General features: G+C 35.3%; 1 protein-coding gene across 2 annotated transcripts; it reads left to right on the top strand.

The window, feature by feature from the left end:
• The first annotated feature begins 2,208 nt into the window (after positions 1 to 2,208).
• On the top strand, positions 2,209 to 6,878 carry LOC129874136 (putative clathrin assembly protein At5g57200). Of its 2 annotated transcripts, none has more exons than XM_055949373.1 (15): positions 2,209 to 2,501; positions 2,590 to 2,659; positions 3,027 to 3,124; positions 3,320 to 3,458; positions 3,580 to 3,707; positions 3,784 to 3,876; positions 3,957 to 4,007; positions 4,926 to 4,991; positions 5,082 to 5,147; positions 5,248 to 5,328; positions 5,427 to 5,507; positions 5,795 to 5,971; positions 6,043 to 6,118; positions 6,194 to 6,311; positions 6,408 to 6,707. In XM_055949373.1, the coding sequence occupies exons 1-15, from the start codon at positions 2,421 to 2,423 to the stop codon at positions 6,574 to 6,576; spliced, it is 1,494 nt and encodes a 497-aa protein (XP_055805348.1). In that variant the 5' UTR covers positions 2,209 to 2,420; the 3' UTR covers positions 6,577 to 6,707. The 2 variants fall into 2 exon arrangements, with proteins under 2 accessions (XP_055805348.1, XP_055805347.1); XM_055949372.1 differs by having other exon boundaries at positions 2,213 to 2,501; positions 6,194 to 6,315; positions 6,408 to 6,878.
• Positions 6,879 to 20,170: the final 13,292 nt, after the last annotated feature.

The raw sequence follows: 20,170 nt of genomic DNA, 5'->3' as shown, positions 1-20,170 counted from the left end.
TGGTAGTGATTGCAGATTGGCCAAATAAAATGCACTATTCAAGTATATTTTATTTCACTTAGAAAAGTAATGTTTTTAAACTTATCATTCATAGATCAAGATATAATGTCAGTGGGGTACAAATGAATCATTATGCAAAATCATAACCATAATATATAAAGTACGGTTTGTGATGTGGTAGATGTAATGAGACTTATTTTAGTCTGGTAATAGATGAAATAATTGAATATGTATAATGAATGATTGTCATGTCTAGCTAGACGATGAAGGTTGTATGAAAATATTTGAAGCATTCATGGTGTTTGAAGCATATAAAAGGTAGAAAGAAACTTGTTCATTAAAGCTTCAAAACTCTTTACATAAATTGAAACAATCAGGGAAGAAAGCGTACAAAAATGACCCTATTTGTCCTTGCATTTTTATAAGAAGGTCGAATCTAAATTTGTTTTGATAGTTATATCTGCTGATGATTTGAACATCATTGACACTCTTAAAGAGCTTTCATAAGCTATTGAGTGTTTGAAAAGGGAATTTAAAATGAAAAATTTTGGCAAGACAAAAATTTATCCCAACCTACAGATTTGACAAATGAAATATTTGTCCATCAATCAAAATATACAAAAAAATATTTGAAGCATTTTTACATAGATAAATTACATTCATTGAGTAACCCAATGATTGTGACATCGCTTGACATAAATAAAGATTTATTTCAAAATAAGGATGAAGAGTTTCTTGGTGATGAAACTCTATATATTAGTCAATTGGGGCACTGATGAACTTTGCTATATATGATCAAATATTTTATCGTGAGTTTATTCGATAGATTCAGGTCCTCCCCAATAAAAATATGTTGGAATGGCCTCAAGGATATATCTTCGAAGAATCATGGACATGAGTTTATTTTATTCCAATAAATCCAAGGCAGAAATGATTGGTTAAGAAGATATAGGATATTCGATGTGCATGAAGCTCAGTCTTAAATTAAGCGATTTGTTTATATGTGGAGGCACAATAATATCTTGGAGTTCAATGAAGCAAACACTACTAGAAACTACTTCAAATCATGCAGAACAAATAACCATCCATGAAGCAGGTCGGGAGTGCATTTGATTGAGATCAATGACCCACCATATTCAGAAAATGTGTGTCTTTCCTTTGAAAAAGAATATACCGACCACAATGTACTAAAATAATGCTCCATGTATAACTCAATTGAAGGGAGGATATATCAAAGGAGACCAGACAAAGCATATTTCACCAAAGTATTCTTTTTCACATATGATCTTCAACAAAATGGTAAGATAAAAGTTCAACAGATCCGTTCAAGTGATAATCTTGTTGATTTATTCACTAAGTCATTGTCAACATCAACATTTGAGAAGTTGAGATATAAGATTAGTCTCCGAAATATCAAGTGAATCTTTTATCAGGGGGAGTAAAATATGCGTTGTACTCTTTTTCTTAACCACGATTTTGTCCGAATTGGGTTTTTCTAGTAAGGTTTTTAATGAGGAAATACTTAAAGCATATTTTGAGATGCGTGTACTCTTTTTGCTTCACTATGTTTTTTTCCATTGGATTTTTTCTAGTAAGGTTTAACTAGGCATATTATCTATGGACATCCAATAAGGAGTGTTGTAAATTCATTGAACTAAGTGGATTGTCCATTTAGTTTATTCATGAACTATTACATTCATGTATGTGTATTCCCTACATGATATGGACCTTTTTGGGATAACAATGTATCTACTAATTTGGCATTCACATGGTGACCTTTGAAGTGAATTCTCAATCTATAAATAGAGAGATCATTCACCATTGTAAGTGACACTTGAATAGAACAAAAATTCTCTCCTTCATCTCCTTAATCTTATCTTATACTCTTTATAATTATATTGCTTTAAGCTTAATTTTACAACAAGAAAAAATTAGTCAAATCATAATAGTTTATATTAATAATCAATAAATTAAAAAAATATTATGAAAAAACTTAAAATAAGAGAAATAAGCATAACACTATAAATCAAAGGCGAGTATTTACCAAGTCTAATGTCACACAACTGCCAAACGACCATATATACTTTTGTCACAACACAACTGTTCCTTTTATGCTGCTTTCATTTTAAAAGTAGTATAAATTAAATGTATATACTAGAATCATCTTCTTTTTTTTTTTTAATAAATGAAAATAAAAAATCAACGGAAAGATAGTGAGAGAGAGGGGGCGAGGTGGTTGGCTATTTTGTTATAGGAAAAAAATAGAGCTTATGATTGGGTATTTTTAAATGAAAGCACAAAGGCTTATGATTTCCAGAGAAGAATTTATCAACCTTCTTCTCTCTATAACATTTGATCCAAGAAGAGATTTTTGATTTTTTTCAAAAACAGCAAATCATTTGTGGGGGTTTAGATTTTGAATGGAGAGCTTTAGAAAAGCTTATGGGGCACTTAAAGATTCAACCAAAGTTGGCCTAGCCAAGGTCAATAGTGAATTTAAGGTCTGCGAATGAAATAATCTTTCCTAGATTGATAATTAGATATGCACATTTCTTGATGGATTATATTATCTTTTTGTTTTTTATTGAGGATTTGGATATCGCGATTGTTAAGGCAACAAACCACGTTGAAAGACCTCCAAAAGAAAGGCATGTTGCAAGTGAGTTTGTAGATTTTTTCTTCTTTTGATGATTGTTTAAGAACTACACACATTTATTGAGGTTTTGTCCCATTATCTATTTAATCCCTTAACATATATATATATATATATATATATATATATATCTTCTCCCTCTTTACCCGAATTATCAATTCACATTTTACCTAATTTATATTCTCACATTTTATAGTCTTTTTTTCTGGTAATTTTTATGGTTATAGGATGGTGTAATTGTTTATTTCATAATTCAGACATACAGGACCTTCAGTGACATTTGTTGCAATTATTTGAATGTGGCTTCAATTGCTTTGTAATGGACTGAAATATTAATCATAATCTGAATGTTCATTGAGATTGTTTTCCTTAGTGATATTTGCTGCAACATCGGTTTCACGTCCACGAGCAGATGTTGCCTACTGTATTCATGCTCTCTCTAGACGGTTGGCAAAGACACGCAACTGGATTGTAAGTCATCTCAACTAATTTAATGATTTCGTAGCTTTACTTGTAGTCTATTCTGATTGCTGGAAGTTACAATTGTTGAACAGTTAATTTGTATGGTAAAGAGTATGTGTATATTATTTGGTGCAAGAATCCTTAAGAAAAGGAGGATTCTACTTCACATGGATATTGGGAATTATTCTTGACCAAATGTTTCAGGTTGCACTAAAGTCGCTGATAGTTATTCACAGAGTTTTGAGAGAAGGTGATCCTACATTTAAAGAAGAGTTATTGCACTTCTCTCACAGAGGACATATTTTTCAAATATCAAACTTTAAGGATGAATCCAGTCCACTCGGTGAGCTTAATGTCCTAAATTTTTCCTGTGTTTTTTTTTGTGGTTTCCATGTTCATACTGATCTGTAGGTGTGTCTCAGGCATTCACATATTACTTTCTTTCACATTGTTGTTTATGACAGCTTGGGATTGCTCTGCCTGGGTGCGGACTTATGGACTCTTTCTGGAGGAAAGACTTGAGTGCTTTAGGAGTTTGAAATATGATATTGAGGGGGAGAGATTGACTAAAACTTCACCTGGAATTAACAAGGTCTCCTTTCCTTCAACATTTGTTGGTTTCATGCCAGATTCCTGAGTAAAATAATTGTAATTTGAGTTTGTATCAGGTGCATAGCAGAACAAGGCTCTTAAATGGTGAAGAACTATTAAATCAGCTCCCTGCATTACAACAACTTCTGTATCGTTTGATTGGTTGCCAGGTGAATTTTCTCTGGGAGCTATAGTGCCATGTGACATTTTGATATCCGACATTGTTTCTAATCTCTTGTGGGTTTTGCAGCCTGAAGGAGGAGCTTGCTACAACTTTCTTATTCAATATGCCTTAGCTTTGGTATTACAGTTTCTATTTTTACCCACTGAGACCTAAATTATGTAGCACATTTTGCGTTACGGATTCTTAGTTTGTAGATGTATGTGAAGAAAGTTTATACATGTTTTGGCTTACACATTTAGGGATAGAAATTTTTTAACCAGAACAGATTCTTTAGTGCAATCTAACTAAAATAAAGAGTAGTCATGACACACAAACATATTTGGCCTACTCATTTAGAGACCAAAATCTTCTAAACAAAAAAACTATGTAACCAAAAACTAAAGCGTAGTCAAGACTCTCTGCATCATGGTAGGTCTCTTGCTTCACGGTTGTTGCCCCCTCACTATTATCTCTAATATTTGATTTTAGGACCTGTGGAAAATGCTAATGGCATCCCTTAGGTGAATTTTGAGTCCTTTACACCTCTGACTGCAGCTCATAACATGTTCTTTGAACAGCCAATCATACTTTGATGTTCACAGATTTTTCATAAACTTCATAAAGGATTTGGATTCTGATGTATATAAAAATTGGTTTAGGCTGCTTGGTGAGCAGCATTAACTCACAAGTTCTTTGGACTAGTAGCAATGTGTCGATCATGAATAGAAAAATAGTATACAAAATAGATGAACCAAAGGAGATTGCACAAGATGGGAAATATTTACACTTCAGCTAAATTAATTGGATGAAAAATGATTTTCTTACACCAAATATATTTTATCGAAGAATGATTATTCCATAAAGTTGAATTATAAAGGCTCTCCAATAGATTAGTCTTAATTATCCCATTAGAAGTTGCTACAGGTAGTAGCTAATTCATCCTTTATATGACTGACACTACATGGACTCTGACTATATACAGAATATTTAAGTTACCACTAAATCATAGATTGTTAGCAAATTTCAATATAACTACCCCAGTTATAATTGCTGCAGGTTTTGAAGGAGAGCTTCAAGATCTATTGTGCAATCAATGACGGGATTATAAACCTTGTTGATTTTGTAACATCTTTTTTGCCTCTTTAAATTTCTGCCAGTCAGTTAACTTGCTATGTTATTTGAACTGTAATTTGGTCACTTTTATGCATGCAGTTCTTTGAAATGCCCAAGCATGATGCTATAAAAGCTCTCAACATATATAAAAGAGCTGGGAAACAGGTGTATAATTTCATTTTTTTTGATGATCACTAAAATTATATCGTATATGAATGAATGTATGTTATGGCTAATTTAAAGTTACTTTCCTTCCTTAATGTAGGCTGAAAGTCTAGCTTATTTTTATGACTTCTGCAGAGGGTTGGATCTTGCTCGGACATTTCAGTTTCCTGTTTTGAAACAGGTCTCTTCATTTTGTTTGAAACTTAGAAAGGCAGTTAGGTTTTTCTTGAAATTGTTGCACCAATATCTTTTATGAAAAAGAAAATTGTAATTTTACAGCCTCCTGCTTCCTTCCTAGCAACTATGGAGGAATATATAAGGGAAGCACCTCAGACCGGTTCCATGTCAAGTAGGAGGCTGGTGAGAACTAGATCTACACTTTTTGAGCTATTTGTAGGACCACATGCACTGTTTTTCCTTTTTAATCACATAAACAATCATCATTAAGATATCCATGTTAAAAGCTTAGACTAGTATAACTTGCCAATGTTTTCTCTATTCATAATTGAATATTGATTCTTGAACCTCAGTTCAAGTGAATATCTACTTGTAATATATTCCATTTTAAGGGTGGAAAAAGTAAATATAAAAATTATAGGTTGTAGCTATATAATAGATTGAAATTTTTTGTCATTGTTATCTAATAGGAGTATAGAGAAACAAAGAAAGAACTTAAAAAGCCTGTAGAACCTATCCTTGAAGAAAGGGAAGAGCAAGTTGAAAATGATAAAGAAGAAGAGGTTGAAGCGCAAGAGGAACCTCAGCCTGAAAAATTAGAAGAAACTCCACCAATGATATCAACTGAAGAGCCTGTTGATTTGTTGGTAAGCTCACTCGCTTTATTTGAGGTTTTACGTTGAAATATGACTCTCATCGATGCATGAATTTCATGTAGGGTTTGAATCAAGTGGATCCAAAAATTGCAGAATTAGAGGAAAACAATGCATTTGCTCTTGCGATTATTCAACCTGGTAACTTTTTGATCTGCTGATTATTTTTTCCTTAGTTATTAAAAAATTGATGTATTAAAAATGCTGTATATATAGGCAAAGAAAATCCATCAGCAAGTTATCAGTTGAGTGAAATTGGTAGCACATCAGGATGGGAACTGGCTCTTGTTACTGCATCGAGCCACAACATCAGTCAAGTCGCATCAGATAAAAAGTTGGTCCGTAAATGCATGATTAGAAGATCAATTATTGATCATATATATTTGGTTTTCCAACTTCTTATTTCACATTATGGTCTTGTATGAATCAGGCTGGGGGATTCGACAAGTTATTACTTGACAGCTTGTATGAAGATGATGCAACTAGGAGGCAAATACAACTGCAAAATGCTGGCTATAGTGCAGGAGGATACGGGTATGAAATCCCTGGCCAAAATCCATTCAATCAACACGATCCCTTTGCCATGTCAAACAGCATAGCACCTCCAACAAATGTACAAATGGCAATAATGTCTCAGCAACAACAACAACAACTACTCATGCAACAACAACAACACCAATTCCCACAGCAAAATATGATGATGGTATCACATAGTCAGTATCAAGCTCAACAAATTCCATATATGGCTTCCGCAAACCCTTTTGGTGATCCCTTGTCCTATCAACATACCTCAATTCCACCAAACGGAAACCACTCACTTCTTTAGATTTCTTTCAACAACATAACATACCTTGTATTCTTTCATTGTTTTTCTATAAGAGAAGTTCATATTATCCTTTAACTTTTGTTTTAATCATAATACAATAATTTCCTACATAGTTTTTATTTTTAGTTTTGTGTTAATTAAGCTAAATATCCCGACTTGATTTCGGATATATCCCCTCTATTTCAAAAGTAAAACGTTATAGTGATAAGAATCACATTAAGGATATCCAAGTATTTGATAAAGAAAACTCAAGATTGCCGAAAAAATTAAGAAACGTGTGCAAGCAAAAAAGAAATATAAAGAAACTAAAATAAACGGAAAAATAAAAAATAGTATGAAATCAAGAAAGGATCAAGAAGTTCAAAGATTATTCTAGACCTTCAAGATAACTCAATTCTTGAATTGAGTCCCGGCAACAATAATTAGTCTACAAGGAACTAATCACATTTGATAAATAATTAATCTAAGATATACTCCACTGTTCCTTTTTATTTATCAAATTTTCACTTGACACATCTATTAAGAAAACAATGATTGATATACTAAGTTTACCATTTACTCCCTCCGTCCCATATTAGATGGACACTTTCTATTTTACATGGTGATTAAGAAATCATTAATAAATTAATTAACTTTACTATTTTGCCCTTTGTTCATATTAATTAGCCTCTTGAAAAAAGAAATTTTGGGTCTTTAAAATTTCTTTAAACTTTCAAAGGTTATATTATAAATTACAGGGGTAAAATAGGAAAAAATTAATTAATTCTATCCTGATTTAGAAAGTGATCAAGTAATATGAGATAAATATTTATATTAAGATGTTCATCTAATATGGGAAAGAGGGGGCACCTATTAATTGATAGAGTTTTAAACATATTTAGTCACTACATTTTTCAAAAACATTAACTCAATATTAATAAATTGAAGGTATAATAGGAAGAAAAATATTGTTCTTAAAAATATTTGACAAGTAAATAGGAACGGAGGGGGTGATTATAGATCCCAACATCTTTTTGAGTAACGAGAATAACAATAAACTGAAATTTATCACTTTTTTGAACACCTAAAAGTAATTGAAGGAATTAAATATACCATCTTGAAATTAATTTTCTATGTTAAAGAATAAAGGAAGAGTAGTCACGTTTAGTGTAAAAGTGAAATGAAAAGTCATCTTGATAATGATCTAAATTTGGTTAAAAAAACAAAGAAAACACCTTTCATATATAGAAAACTGGGGGAAATTCGAAAAATATATTTTTTGTGTTAGTCAATAAAAAAATTCAACTGCACCAAAAAAAGTTCTCAACCGTACCATCGCCGACTTAAATCCTAATAACCTCCGATCTTGCTTCGGTTGCTATGGCCACCAGTTCACCCAGTCAAGCCCCCACTGGGGTTTATGCTTGGAACAAAATAAAGAAAATGAGATCCCAGTGAAACCCATTACATACATGCATGTAAGCCTAGGATAATTTGGGAAGACGAAGAAGTAGAGCAAATGATCATCAGGGAGAACTTAGAACAATGTGAATTGAAAAATGAATGCAAAGTCGAGTTGTTGACAATAGACATGTTTTGATCAGGGCTGCATGCTTGGACGACTATGTCAATATATTATCAAAATTGGATTTTTACCTTATGCATAAAGGATGGTCATACCTAATGAGAATGCTAAAGTGGAACCCAATGTTCGATCCTATGTAAGAAAGCTCAACACCTATTGCATGGATCTCCTTTTCATCACTTTCACCCAACTTCTTTGTTAAAGAGGCAATATTTTTATTAGCAGCAGTTGTAGGCAAGCCCCTTCAAGTGGATCTGGCAATAAAGAATCAAATGTGACCTAGTTGTGCTAGGGTGAAGGTTGAGGTAGATTTATTAATAGAGTTTCCAAAGAGAATCAATGTGCGACTTAGAAGGCATTTGGGAGAGATTTGTGAAAAGTGAATCAAAATAAAGTACGACTATGTCCCTAAATATTTTAAAAACTTCAAAATCCAAGGTCCTAATGAACAAAAATGCAATGTGATACATCAAAAACTCTACCCAAAGGAGGAAGGAGAAATTGAAGGAAAGAACAAGAAGGTTGAAGTGTCACGGGATGGGGAGGAAGACCAAATCAAAAAGGCTGAGTGCACCAAAGTGATAAAGTTCAAGAACAATTCAAGGAGCGGACGAATAAAAACGAAGGAGGGTGGAGAAGATAATAAAAAATAAAGAGTTAAATAAGTATGGAATAAAAAACTTACTCAGCAGGAAATGGATGAGATGAGCATTGACAAAAAAATTAGGGCATTAGCAGACGACAGAGGGGAAGATGATATACAAGAGCTACAACCGATAAAAATAAAATGGATGGAAATAAAACAATGGGTAGAGGAAACTTTTGGTGGGAAGGAGAAGATAGAAGAGAACAATGGGACAAATAGTAATGAGGAAGGGTCAGAAAATCCAAGGAAGAAAAATTAGAATCCAAACCCAGTGAAATCGCAAATGATAGACAAAAAGGAAAACAATGTGAATGAGGATGATGCAACGATTAGCAACAAAGTGGGTGAAAATAATTAAGTTCAACAAAAAATATATGAAGAGTGTAATTCTATACTCTAGCAGGGGAAAAAACGGGATTGAAAGGAAAAGTTGTCCAGACTTACAAGAAATATCAGAGGAGGAAAATAAGCAAAGAAGAGACACAAAAGAAGATGAAGGTATGGGGGAGAAGATACAGAACATTGTCAGAGATGGGGATTTATCCCCCTGACAAATTAAGCATTTGGAGAGTGGTGCAAACCAAAGTAAATCATGTGTACCATCACTTCCTCTTCAAGTGAAAATAAGGAGTGGTAAGGTAAGGATAGGCTAGAAGATGTTTCTCAATGATTGGGAAGGTATCTTCTGAAATACAAGGTCAATTACTCTCAAAACTCACTTGGAAGGTTAATTGTCTTGAATAGAAGGCATAAATATAATTTTATATCTCTTATGGATCCATTTCAAGGTCCACAAAATTTGGAACAATACGAAAGGAAGTTGGAGATTAAGAATGCTTATTGTAATTATTCATCAAATATTTGAATTATGCGGGATGATGATTGGTCGGGGGGATGTGATAACAGATAATATAAAATATTTGACCATGAAGTTTTCCAAAAACAATGTCGAAATATTGCTTACATAATTTTATGCTAGATGTGATGTAATGGAGAAAATGAAACTTTGGGAAGAATTGGAGGTGGTAGCTGATGAATTTTCTTTACCTTGGTTGGTTGGCAGCGATTTTAATGTGATTAGGAATGCTAAATAGAAAGAAGGGGGATTAGATTTTACCCAGCTTGAGGCAATAGAGTTTAATAAATTTATAAATAATTGTGCATTGACTAAATTAAAGTACTCTGACAGTAAATATACATAGTGGAATAAAAGAATAAAAGGGGGACTGCTGATAGAGGCCCAACTAGGGGTAGAGGTCGACCCCAAGGTCGTGCTTAGGATGCAACACCAGCCCAATAGAGGGAGAAGACACCAGAGCATGATGTAGAGCCTTAGGTAGAGCCTGTTCATCACCAGTAGGTGGGGCTGGGGCTAGCGCAGCCACCAATCGCACAAGTTATGGCTCCCAAGTTGCAGGAGGCCATTACGAAACTTCTTACAGTATTGAGGGGTATGCAGCAGCATGCCCCAGCTTCCACCCATCCATACCAACTCAGTAGGGTCATCTTGCACCAGCAGCTCCAAGGGTTCAGAGGCCACTATCCCTCGCTGCCTATCATCCCATTATAATCAATGGGACAATGTCTCTACGTGAGCTGAAGATGTTAGGGGTGTTCCACTGAATGTCCCCACCTAGATTTTCTGGAGCTATTGGGGAGGACACCTAGGAGTTTATGATTACTTGCCAGGATCAACTCTAGTCCTTGGGAGATGTGGAGTCGATAGGAGCTGATTTCATTGCTCATGTTACACCCGATAAAATTACCAAAATATCCCTAGACTAAAGAGCATTTGCACAACACATCTTTCTTAACTTTTTTGGTCAATCCGAGGCTAGAATATTGACTAGGATGAAAAATTTTGTGGGAAAATGGTCTTGGCTAAATTTTAGGCTAACCAGATCAAAAGATAAATTTTTGGAGTGAAGCGATGAAAATAGAGAAGTGGGTGACAGGTCTGCATCGCGGACCTACGATGGAATTGGACTTAATTTTATCTTGGTAATTTTCTATGGAGTTAGAATTCAATCAGAAAAATTTCAAAAAAAATGCACTATGAGGGTACTAGTCCGCATCGCGCACTTGTTCCCCACAGGCCAATTTTTCTACCCGTTTTTAATTTTAAGGAGGGGTAATCCAGTATTTTTTCCACCCCTTCTATACTTAACCCACGACTGATATAGGTCATTTTTACCTTGAAGAGTTTTTAAATGCATTCCTAAGTCATTTACGCTAATTTAACTTAAGAGATAGGGCTTAGGAGTGGAGAAGAGGCTAAGGTTCAAAAGATTCAAGCAATATCTTGCAAGATTTATTGTCCTATCTGCATCCCCTCTATGTAAGGCCCCCCATAACATGGACTGATTTCATTCACGTGCCCTATATTTTCAGCTTTCTTAGTTGAAATGAGTTTCAAAGAAACATGAATCGATTTCTTGAATTATCTTTCATTCCGATTGAGTTCGTATATAAATTTCCTTATGTTATTGCACATGTGTTATGATATTATTTGATGAGTTTCTTGAATTGAGCCTTTTGAGCGTGTGGGTTCATGTTTGTATCCATATGAACTCTAATTGAGATTTCATTGTACATTTATGCATTGATGGAGTTTTAAAAAAAGATTTGTGAACATTTTGCATTAATTAAATTATGCATTATTCTAAGTTTAAAAAATGACTATTTTCATCTTAGATTGAGAAAGAATTTGAGCATGTGTTGAGTTTCAGAAGTCTCTTAATTATTATTTTGAGCATAGGTTTGAGAAATCCCTTAATTATTATCTTGAGCATGGGTATGTTAAGTATAAATGAGTTGAACATTATTATATTAAAAAATCTATTTTGAGATTGAGTTGAGGAGATGAAATTATGTTTTAAATATATTCATTGAGCTGAAATTATATCTAATTTAAAGAGAAGAGATGATTTGAGTTTTGAGCTAAGTCCAAAAGAGACTAAATGAATATTTTGAGTATTTTACTCACTTAATGTATATGAGCATAATAGAATATTTTGGGAGTAGTATTGAGCACCGATATGAGGTGAGCCAATAAACCACATAGCCATCGTAGGATAGAGGCCAAACCTCTCTTGTCCCAAAAGAGGACTTTTATATTGGATCCATGAGGTTGAGTGTCCTTTTATCAGGCAAGTATTGGATGGTTGCGGCAACGACAATTCTTAATCGTTGCATCATCACTAGCTCATAAGTGATGGTTGTCAGTTAGAGAACCTCTAAAGAATAAATTATCATACTTTCATATATTAAGTTATATACATTATTGCATATCATTTAGAGAATTATATTATTCTACTTCTTGCTTTATTGAGTTGAGCTATTTTCAGAGTTGAGTCCTATGAGTTGAGTTGAGTATCTTGAGTAAGTTTCCTATCAGTACATTCCATGTACTGACGCCATTTGGTATGTATCATTTTGTGATGCATATATAGTTGATAGAGGTCCTCAGCAGGTGCACCATTGAAGACTAAACCCCGTCCAAATTTTGGTGAGGCCTCCTTGCATCCGAAGGAGTTTAGTTATATTTCTTTCATTCATTTTCCTTTTGATTTTTTTAGTTGAGGTAGCCTTGGACTTGTCTTGACACCTCTAATATTGAGTTAGAGGCTGCATAGACAAACTCAGAGTTGAGTTAGAGGGATTTGTTCCAGAGCTTATTTTCAAAACTAAATTTCATTATTGAGTACGTTACATTGAGTCCCTTAATGCTTGAGTAATTTTTAGCATATTATTTCATTGCTCATGATAGTTGAGTGCCCACTAGACTTATTTTTCTTTTGAATTATGTTGAACCTTATGCTAAGTTTCTGGATGTGTGATTAGACTAAGTGGTTCACTCGGGGACCAGCAATGGTCTTATCATGCCAGCCACGTCTAGGGTACCCTTTCGAGGCATGAAAAACTTGGTATCAGAGTACAGAGTTTAAGAGTCCTAGGGTGTCTATGAAGTTGTATCTAGTAGAGTCTTACCTATAGGTGTGTCGTGCACCACACTTATAATCAAGAGGTTATAGGACATTAGGAAATTGTTTTACTTCTTTATACTGTGAGTTCCTGCTAAAGAGTTTTAACTCTAAAGGTTCCTTTCTAATTCATACATTACAGTTTGCAGATAATGCCTCCAAAACGCACCGTCAATTTGAGAAACAACACCAAACTGGAGGTCCCATAGACCGAGGTGCCCCACCATCTGGAGTGAGGAGTAGGGGCCGACCTACAAGGTCTACTGAGGCACCCCAAGAGTATGCTACTCAGCTAGCTCCTACTTCAGAAGGTGAGTTTAGAGATGCCATTACTATGCTCACCTAATTAATAGCTGGTTAAGAGGTAACCAGAGTTTAGTGGCTCCCATCTCTGGCTCCTAAGAGCCGTCAACTTCAGTGAGAATCCAAGAATTTTTGAGAATGAACCCACCAGTCTTCACAGGTTCTAAGTTTGAGGAGGACCCTCAGAATTTCATTGATGAGATATTGAAAATACTAAGAGATATGCATGCTACTGATATTGAGGGGGTTGAGTTGGTTTCCTATTATCTCAAGGATGTCGCTAATGTTTGGTGTAACCAGTGGGAAGAAGAAAAAGGTGAGGATGCTGAGCCTGCTGTTTGGAATGAGTTCGAGGGCACTTTTCTTGACCATTTCTTTCCCAGGGAGTTTAGAGAGACAAAAGCAGAGGAGTTCATGAACCTGAAGCAAGAAGGGATGACTGTGAAGAAGTATGGTCTCAAGTTTATATAGTTTTTAAGATATGCTCTAGAGATGATTCTAGATGAGAGGGCCAAGATGAGAAAATTTGTGTCAAGTTAGGGCAGGCATGTAAAGAAGGTGTATCAGGCAGCCATGTTGGTATCGGATATGGACACCTCCGGGCTTATGGTGTATGCACAACAGGTTGAGGATAATAGGAAAAGAGATAGAGAAGAACAATAGAGTAAGAAGGAAAAGTCCACAGGACATAAGCTTGGCCAATAGAAGCAAGGTAATGGTAATAGATCAATCTTTTAGAAAAAGTCATCCGGCTATGCCCCATCATCAGCTAGTGCACCTGCACCCAACAATAGATATGATCAAAAATTCCAGAGTCACTAAAATTTCAGAGCTTGGGGTTCCCAATACTGTGGAAGTGTGGATCAGGGTTATAAGGGAAAGCCACCCTATAGAAAATGGGGCAGACTCTATTTGGGAGAGTGTAGAGGGGGTAACAGGGGTTTCTATAACTGTGGTAAGGAGGGCCATTTCCAAAGGGATTTCCTGATATTGGGAGATAGAGCTCAGTCTTCTTCCACAACACCATGAAGTCGGGTAACTAAATGGGTACTACTGCATGTACAAGAAGATATCCAAACCGCCTATATGCTATGTCTAATCTCCAGGATCAAGAAAACTCGCCAGATGCTGTCACTGGCATGCTTCGAGTCTCTTCTCATGATTGTTATGCCTTGTTGGATCCGGATGCCACTTTGTCTTTTATAACCCCTTATGTGGCTAACCAGTTTGATAAAACCCCTAAGTGTTTTCTTGAGCCTTTCAGTATATCTACTTCTGTTGGTGAGTCTATGTTAGCTAAGAGGATCTATAGAAATTGTATCGTGTCAATCTATCACAAGGATACCATGGTTGACTTAGTTGAGTTAGAAATTATTAATTTTAATGTGATCCTTGGTATGGACTGACTTTATGCTTGTTATGTCTCTATTGATTGTAGAACTCGAGTCGTTGAGTTAAGTTTCCCGAATAAGCCTGTCTCAAAGTGGAAAGATAGTCTTACTATGCCAAAGGCTAAATTCATCTCTTATCTTAGAGCCAGAAAGTTGATCTCTAAAGGGTGTATTTATCACATCATTAGAGTCAAAGATAATAGTATTGAGTCCCCCACTCTTGAGTTAGTCCAGGTTGTAAATGAGTTTCCTAAAGTATTTCTTGAGGATCTGTTCAGAGTACCTCCTAATAGAGAGATAGATTTTGGGATTTATATTTTTCCTGATGCGCAGCCTATCTATATTCCGCCATATAGGATAGCTCCTACTGAGTTCAAAGAGAAGCTAAAAGATCTCCTAGACAAGGGATTTATTAGGCCAGGTGTCTCACCTTGGGACAGTCCTATCCTATTTGTGAGAAAGAAAGATGGATCCCTTAGAATGTGTATTGACTATAGGCAACTGAATAAGGTCACAGTAAAGAATAAGTATCCTCTCCCCAGGATAGATGATTTATTTGACCAACTTCAGGATGCCTTCTATTTTTCAAAGATAGACCTTAGATCGGGTTACCATTAGCTGAAAGTGAGAGAATATGATATTCCAAAAATAGCCTTACAGACCCGTTATGGCCATTTTGAGTTCTTAGTCATGCCTTTGGGGTTGGCTAATATGCCTGCAACCTTTATGGATCTCATGAATCGGGTGTTCAAGCCATATCTTGATATGTTCATGATTGTCTTTATTAATGATATTCTGGTCTACTCCAAGAATGAGAAAGAGCATGCTTATCACCTTTGAGTTGTCCTCCAGATGCTGAAAGACAAGTAGTTGTATGCAAAGTTCTCCAAATGTGAGTTCTGTCTTGCATAAGTGGCTTTCATAGGCCACATTATATATGGAAATGGTATTCTGGTTGATATCCAAAAAATTGAGGCAACGAAGAATTGGCCCAAACCCACCTTCCCAACTGATATAAGAAGCTTCTTGGGTTTGGATGGCTATTACTAAAGGTTTGTAGAGGGTTTCTCCTATATATCATCACGCTTGACTAAGCTGACCCAAAAGAAGGCTAAGTTCCAATGGTCCAATACTTGTGAAGAGAGTTTCCAAAAATTGAAGACCAAACTGACCACCACTCTTATTTTGACCTTGCCTTATAGAACAGAGGGTTTTGTAAAATATTTTGGTGCATCTAGAGTTGGTTTGGGTTTTGTGTTGATGCAGAGGGGAAAAGTGATAGCTTATGCTTCTAGACAGCTCAATAAATATAAGAGAAATTAGCCAACTCATGACCTTGAGCTGGCAGCTATGGTATTTGCTCTTAAAATTTGGCGCTATTATTTTTATGGAGTGCATGTTGGTCTGTTCACAGATCACAAGAGCTTGCAATATGTCTTCAGTCAGAGGGAGCTCAACCTGAGGCAGATGAGATGGCTAGAATTGCTTAAGGATTATGACATGAGCTTTTTCTACCACCCAGGTAAAACTAATGTTGTTACGGATGCTCTTACCATGTTGTCTATGGGTAGCACTGCTCATATAGAGGAGGTAAAGAAAGTATTGGATAAAGAGGTGCATAGATTGGCATGATTGGGAGTTCAACTTGAGGAGAATAATGAAGGAGAAGTTCATGTTCGAAATGGGTCTGCATCATCCTTTGTGGCAAAGGTGAAGGAGAGGTAAGACAGATCTTGTCCTTCTTCAGTTGAAGGAAGTTGTCCATAAACAGAAGGTGATGGTTTTCTCTAAAAGTGGAGATAGTGTGTTGAGATACTTGGATATATTGTATGTCCTGAATGTTGATGATATTCGAGAAAGGATTATGGCCGAAGCTCATAGTTCCAGATACTATATTCATCCTTTTTCTATGAAGATGTAGCATGACTTCAGAGAAGTCTATTGGTGGAGCATAATGAATAGAGATATTGTTGAGTTTGTTTTCAAGTGCCCGAATTGTCAATAGGTTAAAGTGGAGCATCAAAGGCCATATGGGTTAGCTCAGACTATAGATATTCTGGAATGAAAGTGAGAGATGATAAATATGGACTTAATTACAGGATTGCCGAGGTCCCAAAAGTAGCATGATTTGATTTGGGTGATTGTGGATAGGATGACTAAATTGGCCCACTTCTTGGTAGTTAAGACTACTGACACCGCTAAGGATTACGCAAGATTGTACATCCAAGATATCCTTAGATTGCATAGGGTTCCCTTGTCTATTATCTCAGATAGAGGAGCCCAATTCGCCTCTCAATTTTGGAGGTCTTTTCAGAAAAGATTGGGTTCAAAGGTGAATCTTAGTATAGCCTTTCATCCCTAGATAGATGGCCAAGCAAAGTACACTATTTAGACATTGGAGGATATATTGAGGGCATGTTTACTTGACTTGTATACAACAACAACTATCATACAAGTATTCAGATGGCTCCTTATGAAGCTTTGTATGGGAGGAGATGTAGATCGCCAATGGAATGGTTTGAAGTTGGTGAAAGTGAGTTGATTAGGCCTGATTTTGTTCCCCAAGCTATTGTGAAGGTGAAGTTTATTCGAAAGAGGTTGAAGACAGCCCAAAACCATCATAAATCATATACTAATGTGAGAAGGAGAGATTTAGAGTTTGAGGTAAATTATTGGGTGTACCTAAAAGTGTCACACATGAAGGGTGTTATGAGGTTTGGGAAGAAGGAAAAGCTTAGTCCTCAATACATTGGCCCTTACCAGATCGTGAGGAGGATTGAGAGTGTCGCTTATGAGTTGATGTTACCTTTTGAGTTAGGCACTATTCATTCGGTATTTCACATCTCGATGTTGAGGAAGTGTTTGGGATATCCTTCATTAGTAGTCCCCATTGATAGTATTGGAGTTAAAGATAGTCTGTCCTACAAAAATATTCCAATTCAAATCCTTGATCGTTAGATTCGCAAATTGAGGACCAAAGAGATTGCCTTATTCAAAGTCCCGTGGAGGAATAAATTTGTTGAGAAAGCCATGTGGGAAACTTAGGATGATATGAAATATAAATACCTACCAATTCGTTCCTAATGATGAGAATGATGAAGGTAATATCTCTACTCTTGACTTGAACTGATTTGTCTATTCTTGAGTCTAAGTAGTTAATTGTCTAGATAGTTTGATTTGATTGATTAGTTGATTTGATTGAGTCTCAATTTTAATTCATGCCATGAGTCCATTTCTAATGGCTCTTCATTCCAGGATGAATGATCCCAAGGGGGGGATAATGTTACACCCAGTAAAATTACCAAAATACTCCTAGATTAAAGAACGCTTGCACAACGCATCTTTATTAATCTTTTCGGTCAATCCAAGGATGAAATATTGATCAGGATTAATAATTGTGTGGGGAAATAGTCTTGGTTGAATTTTAGGCCAATAGGATCAAAAGATCAATTTTTAGAGTAAAGCGATGAAAATAGAGAAGTGGGCGATAGGTCCACGTCACGGAACTGCCGTGGATTTGGACTTAATTTTATCTTAGTAATTTTCTATAGGGTTAGAATTTGATTGGAAGATTTTCAGAAAAATATACACAATGAGGGAACAAGTCCACATCGCACACTTGTTCCCCCATAGGCCAATTTTTCTAACCATTTTTAATTTTAAGGAGGGATATTCAGGTCTTTTCCCCACCCCTCCTATTCTTAACCCACGACTGATATAGATAGTTTTTGACCTTAAAAGAGTTTCTAAATGCATTTCTAAGTATTTTATGCTAATTTAACTTAAGAGTTAGGTCTAAGGAGTGGAGAAGAGGTTAGGGTTCAAAAGATTCAAACAATATATTGCAAGATTGATTGTCCTATCTTCATCCCAGGTATGTAAGAAAACCCATACTATGGACTGAATTCATCCACGTGCCCTACATTTTCAGTTTTCTTAGTTGAGATGAGTTTCAAAGTTCCATGAATTGAGTTCTTGAATTATCTATCATTCCTATTGAGTTCGTATATAAATTTCCTTATGTTATTGTATATGTATTATGATATTCTTTGATCCGTTTCTTGAATTGAGTCTTGTTGATTGTGTGGGATCATGTTTGTATCCATATGAACCCTAATTGAGATGTCATTGTACAATTATGCATTTGTGGAGTTTTAAATAAGATTTGTGAACGCTTTGCATTAATTAAGTTATGCATTATTCTGAGTTTAAAGAATGACCATTTTCATCTTCGATTGAGAAAGAGTTTGAGCATGAGTTGAGTTTGAGAAGTCTCTTAATTATTATTTTAAGTATGAGTTTGAGAAATCCCTTAATTATTATCTTGAGCATGAGTATTTTAAGTATAAATGAGTCGAGCATTATTATATTAAAATATCCATTTTGATATTGAGTAAGGAGATGAAATTATATTTTCAATACATTCATTGAGTTGAAATTGTATCTAATTTAAAGAGAAGAGATGAGTTGAGTTTTGAGCTAAGTCCAAAAGAGATTAAATGAGTATTTTGAGTATTTTACTCACTTAATGTATATAATGTATATGAGCATAATAGAGTATTTTGGGAATAGTATTGAGCACCGATATGAGGTGAGCCAATAAACTACGTAGCCATCATAGGATAGAGGCCAAGCCTCTCTTGTCCCAAAAAGAGAAATTTTATATTGGATCCATGAGGTTGAGTGTACTTTTCCCAGGAAAGTATTCGACGACTGTGGCAACAACAATTCTTAATCGTTGTATCATCACTAGCTCATAAGTGATGGTTGTCAGTTAGAGAACCTCCGAAAGAGTAAATTATCATAGTTTCATATATTGAGTTATATTTCTTATTGCATATCATTTAAAGCATTATATTATTCTAATTCATGCTTTATTGAGTTGAGCTATTTTCAAAGTTGAGTATCTTGAGTAAGTTTTCTTTCATCCATTTTATATACTTGTACATTCCATATACTGACGCAATTTGGCCTGCATCATTTTATGATGCAGATACAGTTGATAGAGTTCCTCAGCTGGCACACCATTGAAGACTAAACCCCGCCCAGTTTTTGGTGAGGCCTCCTTACATCCAGAGGACTCCAGTTATATTTCTTTCGTTCATTTTCCTTTTGATTGTCAGTTGAGGTATCCTTGGAATTTTCTTGGAACCTCTCTAGTATTGTGTTAGATGCTTCATGGACAAAGTCAGAGTTGAGTTAGAGGGATTTGTTCCAAAGTTTGTTTTAAAAATTAAATTTCAGTATTGAATACATGACAATGAGTCCCTTTATTCTTGAGTAATTTTCAGCATATTATTTCATTTCTCATGATAGTTGAGTACCCACAGGAGTTATCTTTCTTTTGAATTATATTGAACCTTCTGTTGAGAGTTTGGATGTGTGATTAGACCAAGTAGTTTGCTTGGGAACCAATAATGGTCTTCAAGTGCTGACCACGTCTAGGGTATCCTCCTGGGGTGTGATAGCTCACCAATTTT

The sequence above is a fragment of the Solanum dulcamara genome, chromosome 11 (assembly GCF_947179165.1).
Source record: "Solanum dulcamara chromosome 11, daSolDulc1.2, whole genome shotgun sequence".
Classification (NCBI taxonomy): Eukaryota; Viridiplantae; Streptophyta; class Magnoliopsida; order Solanales; family Solanaceae; genus Solanum; species Solanum dulcamara.
Note: the sequence above shows the minus strand (reverse complement) of the source record. Positions and strands in the feature narration are given on the sequence as shown.

Bases quoted from the DNA above. Each gene is read 5' to 3' on its own strand.
- LOC129874136 (XM_055949372.1), top strand. From the start codon at position 2,421: ATGGAGAGCTTTAGAAAAGCTTATGGGGCACTTAAAGATTCAACCAAA. The intron at 3,877-3,956 runs GTGAATTTTCTC...TGGGTTTTGCAG, and splicing joins ATCGTTTGATTGGTTGCCAG to CCTGAAGGAGGAGCTTGCTA. The intron at 5,508-5,794 runs GTGAGAACTAGA...GTTATCTAATAG, and splicing joins CCATGTCAAGTAGGAGGCTG to GAGTATAGAGAAACAAAGAA.